The sequence below is a fragment of the Camellia sinensis genome, unplaced genomic scaffold (genome assembly GCF_055761805.1).
Source record: "Camellia sinensis isolate YWXY unplaced genomic scaffold, ASM5576180v1 Unanchor1, whole genome shotgun sequence".
Taxonomy (NCBI): domain Eukaryota; kingdom Viridiplantae; phylum Streptophyta; class Magnoliopsida; order Ericales; family Theaceae; genus Camellia; species Camellia sinensis.
In genome coordinates this window covers 13,833,588-13,860,796 of record NW_028128987.1, presented here as the reverse complement: position 1 = coordinate 13,860,796, position 27,209 = coordinate 13,833,588, and the positions used below count along the sequence as shown (strand labels likewise).

The 27,209-nt window shown below is 34.3% G+C and overlaps 1 protein-coding gene and 1 pseudogene across 1 annotated transcript; both read left to right on the top strand.

The window, feature by feature from the left end:
• The first annotated feature begins 2,765 nt into the window (after nt 1-2,765).
• On the top strand, nt 2,766-10,694 carry LOC145814007 (uncharacterized). The gene is made up of 3 exons (XM_082910472.1): nt 2,766-3,135; nt 8,637-8,964; nt 10,320-10,694. The coding sequence occupies exons 1-3, from the start codon at nt 2,988-2,990 to the stop codon at nt 10,531-10,533; spliced, it is 690 nt and encodes a 229-aa protein (XP_082766598.1). The 5' UTR covers nt 2,766-2,987; the 3' UTR covers nt 10,534-10,694.
• Nucleotides 4,931-6,560, top strand: LOC145814306 (uncharacterized; annotated as a pseudogene).
• Nucleotides 10,695-27,209: the final 16,515 nt, after the last annotated feature.

Below are 27,209 nucleotides of genomic sequence, written 5' to 3'. Positions count from 1 at the left end.
GAATATTCACATTGACATGTTAACATTCACATTGATAAGAGTATAAAATTGGGCCGCGGCCCATGGGAGGCCAAAAGCCCGCCCGTAGCCCAAGGCGGGCCCGGCCCGGCCCGTTGACAATGTGAATATTCACATTGACATGTTAACATTCACATTGATAGGAGTATAAAATTAGCCCGCGCCTCGTAGCTGCCCGAAACCCGCCCGAGGCCCGTGGGCGGGCCCGGCCCGGCCTGTTGACAATGTGAATATTCATATTGACATGTTAACATTCACATTGATAAGAGTATAAAACTAGACAGCAACCCAGGGCGGGCCCGACTCGGCCCGTTGACAATGTGAATATTCACATTGACATGTTAACATTCACATTAATAGGAGTGTAAAATTGGCCCATGTCCCGTGACGGCGCGAAACCCGCCTGCGGCCCATGGGCGGCCCGGGGCGGGCCCGGTCCAGCCCGTTGACCATGTGAATATTCACATTGACATGTTAACATTCACATTGATAAGAGTATAAAATTGGCCCGCGGCCCATGGACGGCCAAAAGCCCGCTCGTTGCCCGGGGCGGGCCGGCCCGGCCTGTTGACAATGTGAATATTCACATTGACATGTTAACATTCACATTGATAAGAGTGTAAAATTGGCCCGCAGCCCGTGGGCTGCCCGAAGCCCGACCGCAGCTCGAGGCGGGCTTGGCCCGACTTGTGACAATGTGAATATTCACATTGACATGTTAACATGCACATTGATAGGAGTGTAAAATTAGCCCGCGCCCCGTGGCTGCCCGAAACCCGTCCACGGCCCATGGGCGGCCCGGGGCAAGCCCGGTCCAGCCTGTTGACAATGTGAATATTCACATTGACATGTTAACATTCACATTGATAAGAGTGTACAATTGGCCCGTGACCCGTGGGCAGCCCGAAGCCCGACCTCGAGCTAGGGCGGGCCTGGCCCGTTGGCAATGTGAATATTCACATTGATATGTTAACATTCACATTGCTAGGAGTGTAAAATTGGCCCACAGCCCGATTGCAGCCCGAGGCGGGCTTGGCCCGACCCGTGACAATGTGAATATTCACATTGACATGTTAACATTAACATTGATAGGAGTGTAAAACTTGTCCGCTGCCCGAAGCTCGCCCGCAGCCCGGGGTAGGCTCGGACCCAAACCCGGGCCACCCCGGGCCGCCCACGGACTTCGGACTGCCCATGGGACGCGAGTCAATTTTACACTCTTATCAATGTGAATGTTAACATGTCAATGTGAATATTCACATTGTCAACAGACCGGGCCGGGCCCACCTCGGCCCGCCCACGGGCCGTGGGCGTGTTTCGGGCAGCCATGGGGCACGAGCTAATGTTACACTTTTATCAATGTGAATGTTAACATGTCAATGTGAATATTCACGTTGTCAACAGGCCGGGCCCGCGTCGGCTCGGGGCCAGGCTTCGGGCTGTCCACGGGTCACGGGCTAATTTTACACTCTTATCAATGTTAATGTTAATATGTCAATGTGAATATTCACATTGTCAACGAGCCGGGCCGGGCCTGCCCTGGGCAGCAGGCGGGCTTCGGGCCGCCCACAGGCCACGGGCCAATTTTACACTCCTATCAATGTGAATGTTAATATGTCAATGTGAATATTCACATTGTCAACGGGCCGGATCGGGCTCGCTCCGGGCCGCCCATGGGACGTGAGTCAATTTTACACTCTTATCAATGTGAATGTTAATATGTCAATGTGAATATTCACATTGTCAACAGGCCGAGTCGGGCCCGCCCCGGGTCGCCCACGGGCCGTGGGCTAGTTTCGGGCAGCCACGGGGCGCGGGCTAATTTTATACTCTTATCAATGTGAATGTTAACATGTCAATGTGAATATTTGCATTATCAACAGGTTGGGCCGGGCCCGCCCAGGGCAGCCCAAGAGCCGCAGGCGGGTTTCGGGCCGGCCACAGGCCGCGGGCTAATTTTACACTCCTATTAATGTGAATGTTAACATGTCAATGTGAATATTCACATTGTCAACGGGCCGGGCCGGGTCTGGGCCCGGGCTTCGGGTTGCTCACGGGTCATGAGCCAATTTTACACTCTTGTCAATGTTAATGTTAATGTTAATATGTCAATGTGAATATTCATATTGTGAACGGGCCGGCCCGAGCCCGCCCGGGGCGACGGGCTGGTTTCGGGCCGCCTACGGGCTGCAGGCCAATTTTACACTCCTATCAATGTGAATGTTAACTTGTCAATATGAATATTCATATTATTAACGGACCGGGTCAGGCCTATTTTTTTGGCTTGTGGGCCGGCCCGGCCCGACTCGAATTTTTCCAGGCACCCACGAGGATCGACATGAGCCGGGCTCCTACACATTGACGATATAAACATTTAGATTGACGGTGTGAACATTCACATTAAGGGTATTTTGGTAATTATGTCACCCATAAGACTTATTGAAACATAAAAAAATAATGTGAACTAAATGGAACATAAGTAGATGAAAAAGGTATTTTGGTCTTCTTATCTCAAATTGGACCTAATGGAATAGTCAAAAAGAATATGGGTTGGATGGAATAAAACTCTTAGAAAATGAATTTATCAAAAAAGCTCTCTATCTTAAATAGGACATAATAAAATAGTAAAAAAGAATATGAATTTAATAAAATAAACCTCTTAAAAAGTAAATTTATCAAAAAAAAAAAAAAAAAAAAAAAAAAAAAAGCTCCCATAATAATAATATGTATTGAACGTAAAACTTTTTGTGTTTAAAGTTTTCACATAAAGGGCCTCCCATATGAATTAGTTTCATATAAAGGGCCTCCCATAGTTCAGAAGATCCATGTTAAATCTAATCAACCGACGATATGTGATTAATTTACCAATTCAACAAATATCAGAGAGCAACATTACGAATCATTATACATTTTTTGTGCTTTTTTTTTGGGGGAATTAGGGTTTCGGAATTATTCAAATCGAAGTGCAAATGGAAGGGTTTACAGCAGAAGATCTGTCAACAATCGGAGGAATCGCCACTGTATCATTGTTGCATTCATTCATTCCCACCCATTGGCTTCCCTTCTCCATTGTCGGTCGCGCCCAGAAATGGACTCTCTCTCGAACCCTTCTCGTCAGTATGTCCCTCCCTCTCTCTCTCTCTCTCTCTCTAGATCTTGTTATTCATGTGTATTGAAATGCGATTGTTTGCTGTGAATTTGGAAGACATGAAGGAAGTTAAATTTGCGGTTTTTATGTTGTACATTTTGTCAAGGAAGCCAATTCATTTTATTTTTATAGCTCTTTTTGCTACATTATTAGCTTCTAACTGGAGGATTTGGGTGAGAAGTGTAGTTTTCAATGCTATTTCTGAAGCAACGGGAGGTTATGAAGTTGGATCTAAGAGCATTTCCAACCCTTAACCTGTATTTTTCATAAAATTTGTTCAAGAATTTAGACCATAATCTTGATTTGATATAGCAAACTCTAATTGTGAGAAGCAAAATTTTCGTCAAATCTTTTTTTGAAAAAAAATAACTAGCCTATTTAACCAATTCAGTTTTAAAAAAATAATAATAATAAAATAAAATAAAAACTCCAATATCTTTTAACAATTCCATCAAACTAAAGTGAAAAAGGGTTGTAGGAAATTTGGTGAAAGGTATTATTCATACTTGATTTGATACAAGTTTGATAAAATGATTGGATATCATTTTCACCAAAATTTTCTTCAAATTGAATTTGATTAAGGATTTTGCGGATTGGAGATGCCTAACCGTTTCAGTTTTTGTATTCATGCTTCTTAGCTTCATCAGGCAATGAAATTTATTTTCATTTTTTTTTTTTCTGTTCCACATTTTTGGTTACCGAACAGAGGATTTCGGTGAAAAGTGTAGTTTGGAATGCTATTTTTCAAGCAATGGGAGGGTATGATTTCAGATCTAATTGTTTCACTTTTCATATTTATGCTCATCTGCTTTAAATTGTTGCTTGATGATTTTGGTTGGAACGAAAGTTGAAGTGGAAGTGGAAGTGGAAGTTACTAGTTTCCGCATATGGTGAAGAGTTGGTGTCTCATTTTCGTGTTTTGGAACATATATGAAACTAAATATGAATTATTTGGGGACCCCAACTGCCTTATCTAGCACCAAATGCTGAATTAGTTATTTCTTAGTAGGTTATCAAATTATTAGGCTGATAATTAAGATTGTTAAAGACCTGAGTTAATGTCTCCAACGTAGTTGTTAGAATCTTACTATTTACAATTTATGCATAGATCGATATGAATTTTATGGGTGAATATATTTTGGGATGGAATCGGGCATGAATCATATGATTCAGAATTACAATTTCCAAGAGTGTTTAGCATGATAGCTATGCCTGATTTTTTTTTTTTGTGGTGATTAGAGGATTTAATAGGATCCAGATATATCTAGTCAGATCCACAAATTCTTAACTTGATTTTTTTATCTTTTTTTTTTTCTTGAGAAAAAAATGTCAAAATATGTCTTTATATATTATAAGGATTTTTAGAATCTGCATCTTCTTGGCTACAAATGGCTTATCCGCTTGCTAGTTCCTAAATCATATTTTAGGTTTTGCTCCTCCAAGCCTCGCTATCTTGCTTTGTCCTCACATTAGCATTATGCAAGTTGATTCTCTATGTTTTGTAAAGCTCTACAGTTGGGGGGAGGGTATTCCAAAATTGTGTTCAATGTTTTGAAGTGCGAAAAAAAATCATTTTATAGTTGCTTGAAGATTTAAGTTTCCAATCTTCCAAATGTAGCCCAATCACAATTTTAACTAGCTCCACCCTCTCTCTAGCATGGTGATCTCTAGCCAACTCAGTGCTTACCATCGTCTCAAAGGGCTTTCTTCAGCCACCTCACTTACTATTGCCCACAGTCTTAGTTGCATGAAATAGGGGTGGGGATGAGAGCCAGAGCAGTGGAGCCAGGGCATATAGAATTTGGAGCAAGTATATATTTTCTATACTAAATATATAAATATATTCTAATGATTTTATTTTTATTTTTTGCTTAGTTGTAACAAATGTGTTAAAATATTAATTATTATTGGAGATTGATGTCAACTGCAAATTGTATTTGTCAAGTATAAATATATTTTATGTAACTAGAAAGTACTTAAAATAAGTTGTCTTCCCTCTCTCTCCCCCCCCCCCCCCCCCCTTCCTTTTAAATTTGTATGTTGAGAGGTTCTATCTCAATTGGGAGCGAGTTTCTTCCTTGACAAGAGCAAGTTTCTTGGGAGCGAGTTTCTTCCTTGACAAGAGCAAGTTTCTTATAGGTTCTTACTTGAAAATGCAAAATTGCATTTTTTTTTTGTAAGAAACATCACCCAAGTAGGAGTTTCCTGCTACCAAGCCCACACTTCCTATAGAAATGGCTCAAATATGTGCCAATTTTTCCTCAGTAAACTTGATCATGCATCAAGATATTTTTCTCTTTAATATATTTTGGTCCTTAAGGAGATTATAGACCTTGTGCACATAACCTCATATCATTTGGAAATAATCACTTAATGTATTGTGGGACTAAACGCATTGTTACCCCTCGTTAACTGTAATTGTAAATTGATCTAAATACCATATACATATCCATATATATTGCCACCCCATTGCCATTTTGGATAATTGGAGGAACTTTGCGCAACATCCCATTTGGTGGTGGGTGATGGAAAAGCAAGAAGATTAAATCATCTTCGAAGCTCCATGGTGATTCAAGGGATTTTCGTGGATCTTCGGATATCGTTGGATTAAAGTTCTTCTGTGGTCTCTCTCCTGCTATGGATTTCAGCTTGGTGGTCTCTCTTTCCCTAGGTTTTACTCTTCAACAGTCATTGGCTACAACCAGTTTTCTACATTGGGGACATTTCGACTTCTGTTGCAATCCTCTCTATTCCTTTTGTTATCGACATATTAGGAAATTCTAGTGCCTTTATGGATCTCCATATTCCCTTTTCTTCTATACTAAAACAAGGAGATAGTGGTGGATTTAATGGTTGAGTTCAAGACGTGGGTTCAATGAATGTTCACAGTAGTTTGGCACCTTCCATGGAGTTCTATCATCCAAGACTTGCACTGTAAGTGAACATTAACCGAGATTGGCCATGCATTTTGGTGGAGAGAATCAAAAGGAGAGTAGTGTGTTGTCTGTTATTTTGGATAAACCAAACTCAAAAGTAGGAACCAATTATGTTTAAGATCTTGGAGATCTTAAAACCAGAGATTTGTGTTGTGGGTAATTCAAGAAAAGAAGGTGCAACTAGCAATATAGTAACCAGAGTGGCTATATGGAAGCTCTTATGCACTTGTAAATCCTACTCCAACCTACAGTAGTAGCAATGGCACCAATAAAAGCACAAGCAATTGGAATGGATTCCAAGCATGAATTGATACCAACTTGTGCTAGGTGTACTGTATGGTGGTGTATCGAGAGTTTGGCCATGGGGGAGGTGAGAGGGGGTGGCTGCGGTGGTGTGCGGAAATGGGGGAGTGAAATAGTAGAGATGAAGAAAGAATACAATAGAGGGGAATGGGAGAGAGAAATAGTAGAGAGAGAGAGAGAGAGGGGAATAAGAAGAAAATGACATTCTTTTTGTTTAATGAAGATTTATAAGGGTATTTTATCTTAAAAAATGTGTGATGCATTTCCTGTTAATTTGGATGGAAATTGTGGCTCTGTGTTTAATTCCACAAATCACAAAGGGGGTTAGGTGGTTATTTCCAAATGATAGGGGTTTATGTGCATGTGGCCTATACCATTCAAAAATCAGTGTTCTTTGTATTGTCAAGCGCCAAGGATATGATTCTCATGTGCATAAAGACAATATTTATACGGTCTTTTCAACTGCTACGATTTTACTGCTCGCTGTATGCTGTGTTGGAAATTCCTCATGTGATTATGTGATTAAAAGAAGTGGGGCTGTTGACAATTTTCTGGCTGCTGTCTATGTAATTTGAGTTTATGTTTGTACAATTTTGGCAACTATTCTATGTGCATGCATAGTTGGATGCTAAAAGGGGGATGCATGATGCACATATTTGTTACCTCATTTATTCTTTCCTTTATTAGTTGCTTTGTCATAATCTATCATTGTGGCATCAACTGAAAGTGATAAATCATATGGCAAGAGGTTAAAAGAAGTGTGTTTGTAAATAGGTTGGGTTGGACTTGGGCTCCACTCTTTGAGGTTTGATGAACCCTAATGTAATCTCATTATAAGTTTTTAATATACTTTGGTAATATTTTGCAAGATATGTTTAGTGTCAAATATTTTAAGATAATTGATTCTCGGCCATGCTACAGACCCCCAGTGGGGTGACCCCCACTGACGACCCCCAGTGACGTGTCGCACTGGGGTTGGTCGAAAATCCAAAAAAAAAAAAAAAAAAAAAATCAGTTTTTTTTGTCCAATGGGAGCTGACCCCCAGCACCCCCAGCTGGGGGTCTCAGTCATTTTTCATTGATTCTTGAGTTGATAATGGTCTACAAGACTACAACAGATAACTATTCTAGTTTAGGTTTGAGGCAACTTGATCATAACAGTTCAGTTTATTTTTTATTTATATATATATATAAATCTACCTGAAACTAATTAATTGCCCATGCCATTCTTAAATGTTCAGCACTTTTTTCTTTTGTTTTTGTCCTTTCCTTTCTGGTTTAGCAAGGGACCAGAGGTAGGACTTATTGGAGAACCATCTAGAATATTTGATATTGTGCATGTTATTTGATATATGATGAGTTTGAAGGATTTGTCTAGGGATGGGGCTTTAAGCATTTGATTATGACTTATGGGTGTTTCTAAATCTTAAATAGCTTAGATCTAAAAATGTTTTGTATTTCCTTAAACCTTCGTGAATCTTTTAATGATAGTTTCAGTTTGTGAATAAAAATCTCAAAAATGGATTCAAAATTTGGATTTTTTTTCTTTTCTTTTATGGCCCAAACAATAAAATATAAATTCTGGACTCATTATCAAACCCATGCCCTTGTGCCAAAGTGGTGTCCTCTCCAACCCCCATGGGTGGGTGGAGGTTGTGAGTTCAAGCCCATGTGGGGCTTTGGGGGGTGATACCCTTTCCCTTTGCCCTTGGATCTAGGCTAGTGTAGATTCTAATGAGTGACCAAAAAAAAAAAAAAGAAGGAAAAGAACAGAAAAGAAAGGACTCATTATTGAGCTTTTGTAGATTTGTATTGTCAACCCTAAGTCATTGGTTTTTAGTTTTAGGAAAATGTTACATATAATCCTATTTCTTACCACATTTTCTCACCTCTAGGCACAGGGGAGTGGGGTACCATATGCGTTTATTAATGTGGGTCTCATTGCTTTGTGTCTAAGAGTGTGAAAATGGAATAAAAAATGGAATTATATATAGGCATTGCTCATTATTAATAAAATTCTCCTTGTGCTGCCGAGGTTTGCCCCAAAAAAAAAAAATTAAAAAATTATATATAGCATTGCTCTTAGGTTTAAAGATGGGGAAGGAAATTGTAAATTTTGGAAGTATTTTCAGTTATATCCTCGATGGCAAACAGGCAAAGAACCGTTCTTTAGAAAGGCCTTACCTGCATTATTGTTCTGGCTTATTATTAACTTATTGTTCATCATGCAGCTGCATTTGGAGCAGTTTTGCATGTGTTATCGACTTCGCTTCTTGGTATAACGGCAATCACCATATCACACACCATTGCTGGCGAGGAAACTGTGCATAAGCTTGCTTCATTGTTGCTTGTAATTCTTGGTGGTAGTTATATTTTGTTGTTCCTAACTGGAAAAGGTGGTCACAGCCATTCCCACAACCAACCAATGGAGAAAATGGCTGTGGCTGGGCTTGTTCTAGTTCCTGCATTATCTCCTTGTGCCACCACTCTTCCAGTGTTTCTTGCTGTTGGGAACTCATCCTCCATGATGGTGCTTGCTATCATAGTGCTGCTATTCAGGTACTACCAACAATCTTGACTCGTAATTGTGTTTGGTTTGAGTTTTTTTAATTAAGTTTTTTGAAAATTGAGTTTTTTGGTTTTCGTATTTTTTTGTTTTTAGTGAATATTTTTAAAATTTTAAACATTTTTTTTACTTTTTTAGATGCACCTTACTTAGATGTATCTAAAAAGTAAAAAATTTGTGAAAAAATATTTTTAAAAATTAATAAATACATAAAAATATAAAAAATGTACTGAATTCTCGTTTTTTTTTTTAATTTTATATTTTTAAGTATTTAGTGAATTTTTAAAAGGTTTTTTTCAATTTTTTTTTTTACTTTTTAGATACATTTATGTTAGGTATGTCTAAAAATTAAAAAAATTGCTCAAAATATTAAAAAAATTCAGTAAAAACAAAAAAACACGAAAAATAAGAAAGTAGAATTTTCTGAAAAGTGTTTTTGAAAAATGATAACCATTCTTTTTCTTTTTTTCATTTGATTTTAGAAACTTTGCAACATATTATCAAGGTGTTGAGCTTATTAAACTGACTTCAAAATTAATGGGAATAAAAACACATGAATGGCACACACGCATCCTTTACTATTATACCTTGCTGGGGTTGATTAATTTAGGCATATGTTTATTTTAAATTTATTTTCTGGAACCCAAGTCTAGTTATTACAAATGTTTTTCCTTTTCTTTCTTATCTTATAGTTTATTGATATGACATTTTCCAGACGTTTCAAGCAATTCGTGTTGACTTTTATGTTTATGCCACAAAACATTGAATCTTTTCCTTTGGGTGTCTATCAGAAATGCAATGCTCCAAACAAAATAATTCCCTCCTATCCTATTGTTTATGTTTGTGGTATGGTTGTGACTGTCTGCTGTGAAAGCCTCAACCTAGTTTAGTTCAAAAATATATTCAGATTGTGTTTGGATCAAGGATTTGAGGGGTTTAAGGGAAGAGGAAGGGAAAAGTGAAAAAATAAAAGCAATTTTTTTGTCACATTTCCCTTGCATTTTTCTCTTATTTCACAAATTCCTCCTCAAATCTTAGATCCAAACACATCCTTAGATTTCCATCAAGTTCGTTGGAATAAGAAGTCGGAAAAGTCTCACAATATGTTACTTGAACTACTGGTGATTCGTAAACTAATTGGGCATGCACTTGTCTTAGCAATGTGGATACTGCCGATTTAGAATTTTTTTTTTTTTTTTTTTGAATTTTAGCTGCAGCTTACTGTTCAGACAATCCAATATTGACTGATCTATTTCCTGAAATATTGTTACTTGGCAACAAATGTCAATTTGTGTGTGAAACTTGTATTTTGTTGGTTTAACACAAGGTCATGATATTGGATTTGCAGCACCATAACTGTAATGACCTCGCTGGTGGCTCTCTCGTTCTATGGTGCAAGCCAACTCAAGTTTCACTGGGTGGAGCGCTATGACAAGCTTCTTGTAGGTTCAGTGCTTTGTTTAGTTGGAATTTTGACCCTTATTTTCCATGATCACGATCATGATGGAGGAGATTTGAGTTCTAGTGGAGAGCATTTGCATAGGAAACTCATTGTTCTATGAGGGATGTTCTTAATCCTGTAAAGGTTGTTTTGTTGGCATGTTTACTATTCATAATGCTCTTGTTGTTTGTTGTGAGTCGAAGAAAAGCAGATGTGTACTGTTTGTTATTTTGCCAAATTAATGAAGCAAGGGGAATGAATGCCTTGTGTGGCTATGATGTATATGGCATTTGTGTTTGTTTCTATTTTGAAGCAAGGGGAATGAATGCCTTGTGTGGCTATGATGTATATGGCATTTGTGTTTGTTTCTATTGCCTCTCCTTGAATGTTCATAGTCTTCTTCTGTTTTTTATTTCTTTTAATGATTTATTCATGTATTGCTTTATTTATGTAGATAAATTTTAGTGATTATATTTTTTAGATATTTGTGATTATGTGGTGAAACTAAAACCTGGTGGGGCATGCACTTGAACCTTATCCTAGAAATTATACAATGCTAAGTGTTCCCATATAGTCAATTGCTTATGATTTCTACATGCTTCCTAGGTCTCTCTCCTATAGGGCTCACATGGTGTGTTTGCTCTTTTGCTTATTTCATGCTTAACGTATGAGAGAGATGAGGATTCTTTCTACCAAGCAATTAGAGGGAGTAAGTATCCTTACCAGAGTTCAAGAATCAATGATTAAACTTCCATTGAGTGACTCTCTCTCTCTCTCTCTCTCTCTCTATATATATATATATATATATATGATAGGTATTGCTTTTCTCAATTATGTGATATTAATCTCTAATTTCTTACTTAGGCAATGATTATTATGGTATCTAGTTTGAGTATGGAAAATGAGTTGGACTCCCTTAAAGAGGCACTTCCTTTGACCCACTCTCTCTCTTATTGGTCAATTTTTGTTTTTTTTTTCTTCTCTTCCAATCACCACCTGCCATGTGTGTGTGGGGGGTGGTGATTGGAGGGGGTCTCAATCACTTTTCTTTGAGTATACTGTAAATTAAGCATGATTAGAACCTCGACAATGCTACGTAGCTCAAATTTTGTGGCTCAAAAGTGGCTCAAATGGTCAAAACGACGTCGTTTTGAGTACAGAACAACATAAAAATGGCCAAAACTACGTCGTTTTGGCCATTTGAGCCACTTTTGAGCCACAAAATTTGAGCTACGAGACATTTTCCTTAGAACCTAGTGTTATTGGCTAAATTTTGTTGGAAGATACCTCCTTAAATTAGTATTCAACCAACTGCAAGCATTTTGACTTGAGGATGTTTATATGTATATAATTATTTGTAATTTTGTTAAACATTGTTAGTCATAAACCTAATGCATGTTAATTTCTTGATTAAGTTTGAGATATTATAAAATAATATTTCACTGCATTTTTTACGATTTATTCACAATAAAAATAAGAAAAATTGGTGTTTTGAAAAATATTTACAAATACATAATAATAAGGGAAAATTATTTATAAGTCCTATTAGGGAGACTTATGTTACATATAGTCTTACTAAAAAATTTATGTTCCCACAAGTCTTGTGGGAAGTTTGTTTACACATTTACCCTCAATATTAGTTGTTAATATCATTAATAATAATAAAACCATATATAGGAAATTGAATGTTACCATAGATCATATCTACATAAACGTAACGTAACGTGACACCTACATAAACATGACGTGACACCTATGATCTACATAAACGTAACGTAACGTGACACCTACATAAACGTAACGTGACACTTATGATTTATGACAACATTCAATTTCCTATATAGGAACTTGAATGTTATCATAAATCATGTTTATATGAAACGTAACGTGACACCAACAAAAATCAGCAACATTTTCACATTCAATTTAAAAAAATAAAAACTCATTAAGTTTGCGAAACGTAACGTGACATGTTACGTTTATGTAGGTGTCACGTTACGTTTATGTACGTGTCACGTTACGTTACGTTTATGTAAGTGTCACGTTACGTTTATGTAGGATCTTGTGGAATACATTCTTATCTAAATAGGACTTGAGACTCTATAAGAAATTACACAGGACTTAGCCTACCATAAGTGTCTGAAAAAGGACTTATAAATAAGTCTTCCTAATGATAATAACAAAAATTAAATTTGTATTTGATTTTAGCTTTCTGAAAACTAAGTTTTTTGTTCTTAGTGAATATTTTTATAATTTTAAGCATTTTTTTTTACTTTTTTAGATGAACCTTACTTAGATGTATCTAAAAAGTAAAATATTTGTGAAAAAAATATTTGAAAAAATAATAAATACACAAAAGTATGAAATATACACTGAATTTTCGTAATTTTTTTTTATATTTTTCGTTTTTAGTGAATTTTTAAAATATTTTTTCACGAAAATTATACTTTTTAAGTGTATTTATGTTAGTTGTGTATAAAAATTAAAAAAATTGCTTAAAATATTAAAAAAAATTTAGTATAAATAAAAAAATACAAAAAAATAAATAAATAAAATTTTTTAAAAAATTAAAAACAAACATGGTGATTAATATTCATAAAATTTACCGTTAGTGTGTAATTTTTTTTTTCTACATTTACGTTGAATAATAATTTTTTCATAATAGTAGGTGGGCCCCACCCACATTGTCAGCTCTCACTCTGTATTTTTTGGCTCAAATGAAAAAGAAAGTGGGAGACACAATTCTTTTTGAATGTGAGATGTGATAGGGCATCCGACAACTATGTGGTACGTAATTGTGTTACTATCTTCACAAAAAAAAATAGGGCAAACTACATATACCTCTCTCGAGATTTAACTAATTACAGATATTTTTTTGAGGTTTCGAAAATTATATCTCGTTTCTTGAGGTTTGTATTTTCATAACAATTTGTCCTCTGAAGTTTATATTTCATAACAAATTACTCCCTAATTTCTTATGCAAATATAACATTCAGGGAAGAATTCGTAATTTCTCAAACCTCAAGGAATATCTGTAATTTAATCAAACCTCAATGGAGATATATGTAATTTGCCCCAAAAAAATACTTTTAATTCCTACAACAAACATCAGAGCATATGGTTGGGTGTACGGCTATTAACGGATTGGATTTGCCCCGAACACTAATCCGATCCCATTAAAAAAAAAAATGATCCGATAATTTGACTAATTCCGAACCCAATTAGTCTGACTATTAACGGGTTGTTTCAAATAAATCCGATCTAATTAAATATCTTATCCGATCCGATCCATTAAGTGTTATTTTTTTTTTAATTAATTTCGTCTCTTGGTTTAGAATAAACAAAAATAATAATAATAATAATAATTAGATCGGATCAGATTGTTAGATGAATATAATCAAGAAAATCAAAACACTGATAATCAAATATGCAGAATTTGATTACTAGTAAGAAAAACAAAAATTTATTTAAGAAACTTTTGAATGAAAACTCAAAATCAAGAGGAAGAGACAGAATTGAAGGAATGCTTTTGAATTTTTTGGATGGAATGAAATAACTGATTTCGTAGCCTATTTATAAGGCTTGACAGATTTGATCGAATGGTCATGTCCCTTGATTGCATCTGATCAGATCTGACCGTTGGATCGACAATCTATGGTGTAGATCATTCTCACATCGAATAGCTACATCCAATCGAGTGCCTTCTCATTAGTACAATCAGGCACATCTCTAATCAACAGCTATGATTAAATCGCTTTAGATCAGACACGCAGCCGTTCTATCGGTGGTTGACTCATCACCAACGGACTCCACGTCACTGCCACATGGAGCTAGCTGCACAGCACCCTCATGGCGCGTTGCATCTGTGCTAAGTGCAAAGTGCACCTTCACGAGCATAATGCAACTCTAACCTATCTCTACTCTCAATTTCTGTTTGTTTGGATCCTGGTGGAGTAGGTTACTGGAGTCAAATTATGCCTCGAAATTTATTTTGAGAGAATTCCTACAATTCGTTCATGTAAAGTATCTTTTTTTTTTGAACTTATTTAGGCCTCACTAATTTAATTCAAGGAAAATAAGTGAGAGCACTAATTAGTGTTACTACTAATGATGTGGTAGTAAGCTTCACTCACTGTCACAGTGTTATTGTATCTTCTTTTTTTTTAAAAAAAAATGTCAAATCATTAGTGATACTTTAAAATATCACTTTTAGTGATCTCTATCATTACTGTTAACTCAAGATATGCCTTAAGGCCTCGTTTGGAAACATGTTAACTTTTTAACTATTTGGCTAAAATATGAACTAAAAAAATTAATATGTTTGAAATGATTTTTTAATTTTTTATGAAAAAATGTGTAAAAAGTAGAAAAAATTTTTTTTAATTTTTTAATATGAATTTTTAATTTTTTAATTTTTTTAATAATTTTTTAATTTTTTAATTAAAAATAAAGATTTTTAAACGGAGCCTAAGTTTATCTTGAGAGAGTTCCTGCAATTCCTTCGCGTATGGTTCCTTTTTGTCAGACTTATCTAGAGTCTTCTAATTTATCTCTTCAAAATGAGTAGACTCTCATTTGGTCTGAGGAATAATGCTATTCGTCTGTTCTGTCAACAGCCTCTCTTTATGCTTCAATCTCTGACAACTTAGGGAAGGATGATGCCTAAGCCCTAAATGACTGCTAGAGGGGATTGGTAAGGAAGAGGTAGAGATGGCATTAGAAAATAGTGAGGGGATTAGAAATTTTTTTATTTTTTATATATTGGGAATTTTTTTTAAATATAATGTTTAATTTTTTATATTTTTTATTATTTTATATAAAAATAATTTAATAATTCCTCATTATTAATCCCCTCACTATTAATCCCTTCATTATCAATCCCCTCACTAACAATCTCCTCACATTAATCCTCTCACTATCAATCTCCTCTATTCTATCTCCCAAAACAAAGGGGGCAAAAGATTTACTTACTTATGTGTAGAATCCGAATCCTCTCCAAATTTTCTCTTCACCCATTTTTTAATTCAACGGTCAAGATTTAGTTACGTAACTTCACTCAAAATCTATAATTAAGGTTAGTTTAAAACAAAAAAATTCATTTACATCCTACCATATTCTCTCTCTCTCTCTCTCTCTCTCTCTCTCTCTCTGACATCCCACACTTTCTCTTTCTCCCACTCACATTTCTAATAAAAAATTAAAAAACTATTTTAATCCTTTTATTTTATTTTCATAATATATATATAATTTTTAATATAAAATTTTAACTTTATAAATTTAATATCATTAAAAATATACTTTTAAAATAAGACTAATATTAAATATATTTAATAAAAATTTAAAATAAATAAAAAGTATATATGATTTGCACCAATACACAAATTAAATTTGTATTTTATTTGATTTGTATTTATACACAGATTGAATTTCTGTATATTTTATTTCTTTTTAAAAATTATAAACTTGTTTGGTTAATAAAATAAAATTAAAAATCATTATTTTCATATGATTTTTTTTAGAATGAAGATTGTTTTTGATATTTTCATATGATTATAAACTTGTTTGGTTAATAAAATTAAATTAAAAATATTTTCACAAGATAATCATATGAAAATAATAAATTTTAATTTAATTTTATTAACCAAACAAGTTAATAATTTTTTTTAAAAGAAATAAAATATACAAAAATTCAATCTATGCATAGGTACAAATCATATAAAACACAAATTGAATCGGTGTATCCATGCAAACCAAATACACCTTTTTTTATTTATTTTAGATTTTTATTAAATATATTTAATATTAGTCTTATTTTAAAGGTATATTTTTAATGATATTAAATTTATAAAATTAAAATTTTATATATATCTTATGAAAATAAAATAAAAAGGATTAAAATAATTTTTAATTTTTTATTTGAAATGAGAGAGAGAGAGATGGGATGTGAGAGAGAGAGAGCGAGCGTTGTGGGACATGAGAGAGAGAGAAAACGTGAGTGATTGAGTGTTGTGGGACGTGAGAGAGAGAGAAAACGTGAGTGATTGAGTGTGTGAGTGGTGAGGAGTTAATGGTTTTTTTTTATTTATTTTAGCTAATCTTAGCCACAAATTTTGAGTGGGGTGACGTGGCTAAATCTTGATCATTGATCGGAGGGATGGCTGGAGAGGATCCGAACTCATATATGTATATATATATTTTTGATCTATCACATCAAGACTAAACTCCTTAATAGAATGTTTAACTGATCCACTCTGAATTGACTGAGTCTCTGTTTAAGAAGTAAGATTTGAACTAAAATAGTTATATAAAACAAAAGAGACTATTTTAACATAAGAAGATAAAATATTACACCTAACTTATAATTATTATTACATCTAACTTATAATTATTATATCTCACAAAAAAGTTAAAAAAAAAGTCAAAAAATTCTTCCTAAACAAAACTTTTTAACCCCAAGTTAAAATAGTCAAAAAGTCAAAAATTCAACCTACTTCCCAAACGAAGCCTAAGGACTTTTTAAAAATTAATTATTTTAATTGATTTTTTAATTTTTTACAAAATATATATATATATATAACAAATAAAGAAAATAATATAAAAATTTATAATAACTTCTTAATTTTTTAATTAAAAATCACTCTTCCCAAACATAACCTGAATTGGTACTGAAGTTGACTCTGGGAAAACCACGGTTCCTTAGTGAACAGACGCTCATCTGGTTAGGTTGAAAAAAAATTGTTGTGGTTGGCTGCCTAGTAAATTTTTTTTCTTTTATATATTTAAATTTGGATAAATTATATTCACCTTTCTTGGAGTTTGGAAAAAATATATTTAACCTTACACTTTTAATATAATTATTTTGGGGTCCCTTGAGATTTAATCCACATAACACTCTGACTTTTTTTATCAATAATTCGATAATTGTATATGGGGTTGCAAACGAGACGAGATTTTGACTGTTCAAGATTGTTTACTAAAAATTAATCGAGTTTAAATAATCGAGCTCAAACTCAATTCATTAAATAATTGAGAAACTCGAGCTCGGTTTGAATTAATTCGATTACATAAATGAGTTGAGTTTCAGTTCAAGGTCGAGTTTGAAAAAAAAAATTAAACGTAAATTAATTTACTCATTAAGATAAAAAATAAAAAATCATGATATGTGAATGCTTATTTTAATAATAAATTTCATTGATTAAATATGTACATTTACACAAATACCAAATATAAATAAAAAAAAAAAAACTAATACAAATTTATTTGATATATCATTAAAATATTAAATTATTTTCTTTACATTTCAAGCCGTGTTCGGGGTTATTCAAGTTCCGCTTGATTAATAAAGAGCCTAACATTTAGCTCAACTTCATTCATTTAATAAATGAACCAAATTCAAACAAGCTTTAAATAAGTCGAATTCGAGCTGTTAATAGGTCGGTTCGTTTACAGACTTACTTGTATGGATGAAAATATAATATTGTCATTTGTTTGTTTGGTTTTTTTTTTTTTATACTAAAATATATATTTACCTTAATTTATTTTAGTGTCTATTCATTTTCTACATTAATTTTAATTGTTTTAAACTTATTAAAAAGAAAGTGTTATTAAGCTAAACTTACGAAATTGTGTTTGGTTTGAGTTTTCTGGATTAAGTTTTTTAAAAATTGAGTTTTTTGATTTTCGTGTTTTTTTGTTTTTAGTGAATATTTTTCAAATTTTAAACATTTTTTTTTACCTTTTTAGATGTACCTAACTTAGATGTATCTAAAAAGTAAAAAAATATGTGAAAAAATATTTTTAAAAATTAAGAAATACATAAAATTACAAAAAATGTACTGAATTCTTGTATTTTTTTGTATTTATGGTATTTAGTGAATTTTTAAAAGATTTTTTTACTTTTTAGGTGTATTTATGTTAGGTGTGTCTAAAAAGTAAAAAATTTGCATAAAATATTAAAAAAATTCAGTAAAAACAAAAAAATATAAAAAATAAGAAAGTATAATTTTCTGAAAATTATTTTTAAAAAAATAAAACCAAACATAGTAAACAGTATTTTTCTCAAATTCCGAAGAGTGGTGAGTGTGATTTAGCCTTTATTTATTTATTTATTTTTAATGGATAATGCAAGAGAGGAATTTTGGGTAGCCCCAAAAGGGGCTATTGGAAAGCAGATTTTTAGAGTAATATGATTTGTCAAAACTATGATTTTTTCAAATTTTTTTCATAACTGACCTAACAAAAAAAAAAAAAAAGGAAAAAATATCAGTAAATCCCAATTTGAGAAATATTGATCCATTTAGTCTTGTGTTTTTTTCTTATGAACTATTTGATCCTATTTAATTGGCAATGAATATTTTTCTTTGATTTAACATGTGTAGAGTTTACATATTTATCCTTTTGTGGGATTTGTTGTGATTTTTTCTTTTTGTTGATATGTGGTAATGATGTTGAGGGTAATGTTTTACATTTCCATTTGTTTATGTGGGTTGTGTAGAGTGGTCAATGGTGGGTTGTTTTGCAATTGTTAATGTTGTTTTTTCTGTAACATGGTAACTATTTTTTTGAATTGTTCCTGCATCAAACACGTTCGTTGGTTACATAACCATTGCGATGATGATATGCAATTACACATAATAAGTCTGATTGAAAACGACAACCTACACTAGATCTACACAAACTTGAACTCACATTTGTCAAATGATCATAAATCAATGCATGATAACGATTTCGGTGTACATCATTCCACATAAATAATTACAATCTAATTAGGCTTACTTTAGGAAATGTCATTCATTTTCCTCCAAGTGGTGCAAATTTAACTTGGAAAAATAGCAGGGGTGTACTCCCAAACACATTTTCCAAATAATGCAATAAGGGAACACCATACCACCGTAGACACACTTTAATTTTCACACAATGTAATTCCACATTAAAACAAAATTAACAAACACGGGAAAATATTGCAGCGCATTTGCCGTCGTAGTTGCAAAATTAACATGCTCGAACATCTATCAACTAAATGAATATCATACCTCCAACTCGGGCATTTTTCTAGTTATAAATCGACAACATAACATCAACATACATGATTCACTCCTAAAATAATAATCATAACTCATACCAACAAAATTCCAATTACTGTGATGTTGTTACACACGTCACCGTACCAACAAGAAACAACAGAATACCCAACATACTCTTACACATACAGTGTGACTTCAATGTAACATTGAATCTTCACAACATAATTTTATCCAAATATAGCATTGCACATTACATTAAGAACACAGGGGATGCAATGATGAAACAAACCCCAAAATTAGTAACGTATACAACAACAATGTGGAATTTGATGAAACAAATTGGAATAGGTAATCAGGTTGACGTTTGGCTGCTAAAATTTGAATGCAGCATTCTCCCACCAATCTTATGTTTGCACACTACACTATATGCACTACCTACAACATTGTTACTTATACATTATTAGGCCATCTGCCACCAGTGAAAAAAAAAAATTAAAAACAATGAACTGCCCATCCTAGATATTACCATGACCATTACACAATATCATGTACTTGCTTAAGTTGGTACCGATGAAACTATAGCATGCAATACACATTACAAATGTTAAAAAAAAAAATATAGTCACACCTGAAACCTCAACCACCGGAGCATAACAACTTGAAACACCATCGACATCAGTACTAACAAATAATATACAACACGGTGATCACTTACAAACACGTACATGTATGCCATTAACCATTAACAAAACATTGACATATCGTACAATGCAAAACCAAAGTAATTATGTCCATCTTCACCAAAAAATGACCCCACCATTTAAAATTTGTCCGCTTAGTCAACACAACTACCATTGTATTACAAGAACATGTACACTAGCCACAACACATTCATGAATTCACAGATGTAATTAATAACTCCAAATGAATTGCGACTCAACTATATCTGGATGATCCGACTTACTGAAATCATTTATGTCACCATGAACTTAAATGTCATTCCAAACAATTGATGTACCACTATGTGTAATGTCTACTAACATACATTCTGCGAACAGGTAACACATGATTACATTTATGTATACAATCGTAACTACAGTAGAAATAGAACCTAACCACTTACCGACACTACGAATAAAGATCCACTACCCAAAGACATTATACGCACTCCACAAAATTACAGCCACATATACAATTGTAAAAACAGGGGATACATTGTGTCAATACAACAACTTAACATAACAAACTCTACAATGACACTACCATCAAATTGACAGCAATCTATGATCACACAACACACACACTGTCTCAACATCAAACAGAGGTTTTCCTCAATTGTAACATTACTAGAATATAACCCAAACATTCCACAACTATACCCCTTCTCAAATCTAAAGCCACCCAAACATTATGATCAAACAACGTCAAAGACAAAGAACAAACATCGCTAACTACCCATCATATAGACGCACATACTTTAACATTGACCAAATATACTCAAACGCTCTAATGAGATGATCCATAATAACTAGTGGAATAAGAAGTCGGATGACACATACCCGATACCATTATTCACCTACACAATCAAAGGTGCCGACGATGGGTGGGGGTTAACTTCACGTCTTCGGCAGTCACGACGCGAATGGTAACAAAAATAGCAAACTTACACAGCCCTACTCGCTTCTGACGATTCAATGTTACAACACATCAAGTGAAGTGTTGTATTTCTAGGGTTTGGGAGGAAAGCCGAATGTTGTTTGAGGCAACTATGAATACCAATCTAACATTCCCAAATCATTGAACACTGCAAGAACATTTTATAGAGTAACATTGTCATCCCCAAATGTTGCCATCTACATCTTTTCTAGAATGATCAGCAGGGAGGGAAATCCCAAAAACTATATAGTAGGCTTTTGTACAAATTTATAAAATCAATATCACCAAAACCCCCTGTGGACACCCCATTTTTGACCGCCTTCAAGGCTTGAGCACTTTCGTCGGTACACTCGATGATGAAAGTGGTATTATGTATGGTTCGAGGTCTCAACGAAGGAGCCTTGTTTAAGCTTCCAAACAACCCCAAACCTTTCATATTCCTACTGATTGTACCCAAGAAATTCATTTGTACACCTTGAGTCACCCTGTGTTGAGGCTGAAACAGAAAACAGGGGAATTCATTGAGGCCCGGCCGTGCCTCATTGAGGGTCGGCTGTGGCTATTGAGGGCCAGCCGGGCTTTAGTAGCGAGAAACACTGTTCTGGGCAGAAGGCCACCAGCTGTCCATTTTTGAAGATATTTATGATATTTCTTGCTCAAATTCTATAAATACGACCATATACCTTTGTTTTGAGGGTTGAACAATTGAGAAAAAATGTATACACATAGAGAGAGCTCATTCTTCCTCATTCTTTCATTATAAGCTATCTTTGAGCTAACCTACTTTCCTTGTATCATCTATATACGCCATACACAACCTTGACTCATCATCTTAGAGCCTTGGTTGACCCTTGAGAAACATATTTCAAGTTTGAGAGTGTCTCAAGAGTAAGTTTGATCATTAACCAAAGCTTACTCCATTTTGAGATGTATAAGCTTGCAACTCTTGTCTTGCTTTTACTTATTTCATTTATATCTATTTCTTGTATTCTTGGGTTATTTTGCATTCATTTTAAGTGTTGGAACTTAGATTTGGATAAGCTACCAAATGTGGTAACGTTAACACCCTTACTTGCACCTATCTTCATAGCTTAACCCTTGGTTCCTTTACACTCTTTTCCTTTGATTTTTGAACTGATTTTTAGAGTTGAACTAAGGCCAAAACACATGGTTTGAAGTCTTGAAATTGGAGGGGTTGGCCACCCCTTCTTGTTTTTGCTTACATAACTTCATTGTCTTTATTTTTTGTTTAGCTTTTTGAGTTCTTTTCTTGCATTTTCAGCCACTGTTTTGGCTTATTAGAGACTATTTTTGTAACAACCCCAACCCAAGATTAACGTTAATCCATGATTTAATATGCCTAATAAGTTATTAAGATTAAATTTTAAATTAATTGCATATGTGTTTCATTATTTGTGTTTTTATCTATTCGTCGTAGACATATCTGTTTGAATTTCTGTTATGTTCTGTAAATTGAAGGCCTTATCGACATCCGATTGCAAAATTGACTTGAATTATCTGTTAGTTAGAATTTTTAGAATTTTGTAGAAGGTTCAATTGAAATTCGATTAGGAATCAAATAATTAGAATAAATGATCTCTCTTAGTTATTCTTAACTTAACTTAATTAATTTTCCTAAGTAAGCCCACTTAAAGCCACTACCACCATTTTGCATACATTTTACATTTCATTTCCTCATCATTTGAGCTCAAAAACGTAGAAAGAGAGAGAGAGAGAGAGAGAGAGAGAGAGAGAGAGAAAATGTGAGAATTGTGATAAAAAAGGAAATACTAGAGAGTGAAAGGAATTAGCTTTGGATTTAAAGGTTTAGTATGGGATTTTAGTGAATTCACCATTTGGAGCTAGATTGGAGAACTAAGGTAAGAATTCAACCCTTTGGTTGTGTATTTAAGATGTCTAATGTAAGAATTCAAAAGAATATAAAGATTCAAGTCATGATTTAAGCTAAGGAAGATGAATATAGAAAGAATTCAACTATGCATGCATAATTCACTAAGATTTGTAAGTGGTTCATCAAGAATTTTCACTTGCATGTCCATATTTTGATATTGGTCAAGGACTTCATCATGTTTATGACCTAAGTGTTCCATTTGATCATGTTTTGGGAGCTATGAACTCAAGTGAATACATGCATGTTATGTTCACCTCATGTTCTTACATTTCAAGTTGAATTTTGCACAATTGACATACTTTTGGGCTTTGATTTCATGAAATGATCTTTGATTCTCAATATTTTTCAAGTTTAGACAAGTTTTCTTGAATTTTGGCCCAAAAGAATATGATTTGTGGTTTTGAATTTGGGTTTTGAATGTTAAAGGCAGTTCTGGAAATTCCAGAATTCACATTGTCCGCTCGAGCGAAGAAACCTAAGCTCGAGCAGGGACTCTGTTTTCAGAAATTTAACCAAGTGTTTTTCCAATGTATTTTGGCATCCTCATTGCATCATAGGCATTCCTAAGCCAAGATTAGGACACCCTAATGAGGATAAGGAGAAGAAAAACAAAGAGCAAGTGAAATGAGTTATGTACAAATCAAGCATGCGTTACAATGTATGTATCTGTTACGATTGATGTTGGTCACGCGCCGTAAGCGGTTGATCCATTGGTTTGTTGCCAAGCTATCTGTACAACTATATGTGAGTAATAACTCAGTAAAGCTATGTTCGATATGAAATACTTTCTGAACTTTATGAAATGATATGAACCGTTTTTCAAATAATACAAAAGGCTATTATATGATTACATGAATGATGATCCACTTCTTTGAAATGCTTATGTGGTATCCTTAGCAGAGGCCCTCACCCAGGGGACATAATACTGTAGTTTATGGTCATGAGGCCCTCGCATGGGAAAAATAATACCATGGCTCATGTATGAGATATGTTACCCGATACTGGAGGTTCCAATGTGGAACTTAATAAGCTTGACCAAAGAGATATGTTTAATGCTAATGGATACACCACTCAAGATAAGAATGTAACTATGATTCTGTTTCTGTATATAAGCATGATTATGTTTATGCTCAGTAAAAGACTTGAAATTAAATTGTGATGGGCATCATTCATCTAAATCCTTTACTCTGTTATTATTCACTGGGCTCCCGTTCACTATTTATATTATGTATGTAGGTGACCATGCATGTGATCAGGGCCAAAGTTGATGGCCTAAAATTCCATTTTGACTGCCACCCTTTGCGCCTCTCAAGGAGGTTCCGAATCGAGTCAAGCCATGTAGCCATGTCTTTTTGAAAGTTCAAAACTTTGATCTCTCTTGTTTTGTGAACAGTTTGTTTTTAATTATCTGTATATGGGGTTATATATAATTGTTGTATCTATGTGACGTCATGTGTATGCTTATAAAGTTTAAAATTATTTTGTCCTATGTATGTCTGCACAGGCGTTGTATTTTGTATATTTGTTTCCGTAGCCCCTTGATTATATGTTATTTTGTTCAGAGGCCTTTGGTAATTCAAAGATTACTGGCCGGTTACGACGCTAAACCTATAGGGGCGGGTTTGGGTCGTGATAGTTTTAGGGCTATCCTAATCTATTTAATTAATTCGAGCTTTGATTAGTTCCTTTGTTGTAGCATTGGTCTTTGCACATAGCTTGTATTGTATTGTTCTTAGCCTTTCTTTGTCTAACTTTCATGTTAATGACCTCATTTTAAGAATCAACTTGCCATTCCTTTTTTTTCATTTGAGAGTTGTTTCAATCGGTTGACGGTTATTCAACACATGAACTAGAGATTCACGCTTGATGGCTTAATCTCTACGAAGATTCATTGTCAACGGCATAATCTCTCTTTCATGTTGAGAATTACATCCCGTTTGACGCTTCTCTCTTTTTAGAGGACTTAATCATCACTTCGGACAAATGGACTGAAGAATGGAAATGACTAAGAGAATTGGTTTAAAAGCAACCAACACATATAAAGAAAATGAGTCATATTGCTTGGGCTTGGCCGGATGTTATGCCAAGTTTATCGAGTCAAGAGTGGTCATATGCTAATTCATGGTGTTTTGATGACCCTTAAGACATCTCTACTTCCTTTTTTTGAGTTCATTCCATGATAAAAAGGGAGAAGTGGTCATATTCATTGCATTCATTGATTTTTATCCAAAATTGTATCCGAAATCATCAAGCAATCAACTTGCTCATTGATGATTTTGGAAATAATTCTAACTTTCTCTCGAGGCTTTCCCATGACAGAGAAGGAAGGAAGGGACAAACAGAGCTTGAACAACTCTATTTGCACTGTTTTCACTTCAGATCACAAAAATAGGGTTTTGCACAAAATTAAGGCACGACCGGCCCTCTGTGGACCCGGCTGGGTCTCAATAAGGCATGGCCAGTCCTCAATGTTTGGTTAGCAGTGTATTTTTGCAGAAAACAGAAAGTAGTGGTTGAAGGTGAAACAGAATAGTTTGGGCAGACAGGGCTGTTCTGCGCATGCAAATCCTTATGCATCATCGTTTGATGATTAAATTATTAGTTATTATTGTTGTAATTAATTATCATTATTGTAATCAATCGTTATTATAATTAACCTTGTTCATTTGTAATTGTTGTAGTTAATTAGTTTAAATTGCGAGTTTGTTTATCGTGGCTATCCTTGTTGTAATAGCATAGTTAGCTAGTTAATTAGCCTCGTTTAATTTATTCATTCGATTTTGTAATAATTAGTTTAATTTGGACTTTCGGACTTTGATTTGCACCCTCTTGCACGAGGGCAATTATGTAATAAGTTGTATATCTTCTAACCCCACGTCTTTTTTCCTTTTACTTACTTGCTCATGATAGTTAGTATAGGACATTATGTTTCATTAGCATTCTTATGCTTCGCATTCATTTGTCTTGCATGCATCCAAGGCTCGACTCATCATGTTAACCCAATATCGATGTTCAAAATTCATTACTTGAATACGTGCTCTCTTGCATGTCTTGAATGCAATCATATGCCATGCTTATAGCCGAGCCTATAAAATACATAATGTGTGCGTTGGATTAGTCATATTGCATAAGTTAGGAACATGCATATTTTTTTAATTCCTTCACCTGTTTTGGCTCAGAGTACTAAGTGAGCTTTTATGTCTTAGCATCTTGCACCGAATGTTTGTGTTGCTATATCAAAACGTGAATACCATGAGGCTAATTGCTTAAATGATATAATGGTTTGAATGCTTGTGGATGAAGGCTAGTTGCTTAAATTGGGATGGCTTGATTACTGTCCATTTTAACCCACTTTTTCAAGTGGCAAATCCACAAAACAATTTTGAAACAAACACATGAAATCAAGTATTCCAAATCTTGCAAACTAGTCTATACCTTGTGTGCGCATCACATAATAAAAATAGCTAATAAATCAGAATAAGAGCATATAATGTAAATAAAAAACACATCATAATTAGTAGAGGCTGATATTTGATCGGGCGAGTGGAGTGCTCAATTCATGACCTTCCCCTCTCGTACCTAAGTTCCCAAGCCGAGACACTTTGGTGATGACGGACTAATGGCCTTTGGTATGAGTCTCGAGTTTCCTAAATTTTTCAAAAATATTTAGGTGGCGACTTTGTAATCTGGCAAAGCAGTCCATTTTTGGCATTTGATTCAAACTTGATTTTTCAAAAAGAATTGATGAATTTGGACTCTCTTTGTGTTTTCACTATTTCACATTGCACTTATGAAATCAGATTCGGAACCACAAGTGAAGTCCGAACTATAGGGTTATTTGCCTTTCAAAAGGAGCGCGGAAAGTCGGGTTACACCCCCTTTCTACCCCTACATTTCCGAAAACCATATGGTAGGCCAATGTATAAAAAGGTAGGGCTGAGTAAGGAATCCATAAAATCTGTAATCCGATCCAGTCCAGTCCAATCCGATAGGTTTGGATTTGTTTCTTGAATCCGTGGTTCTGTTCCGGATTGAAGAATTAAAAATACGTAGTCTGCGGATTGGTTCCGGATTGGAATCGATCCAAACCGTATACAAATAGTCTATATTTTTATTATAGACCCTCCCGCATAGTATCTTTGCTTATTCCATATATAACCTAAACACAAACCTAAACACACATAGTATCTTCTTTTATTACTTTTG

Excerpts from the sequence above, each read along its gene's own strand:
- LOC145814007 (XM_082910472.1), top strand. The coding sequence starts at position 2,988 with ATGGAAGGGTTTACAGCAGAAGATCTGTCAACAATCGGAGGAATCGCC. Across the intron at positions 3,136-8,636 it reads CTCTCGAACCCTTCTCGTCA|CTGCATTTGGAGCAGTTTTG; the intron begins GTATGTCCCTCC and ends TTCATCATGCAG. Across the intron at positions 8,965-10,319 it reads ATCATAGTGCTGCTATTCAG|CACCATAACTGTAATGACCT; the intron begins GTACTACCAACA and ends TTGGATTTGCAG.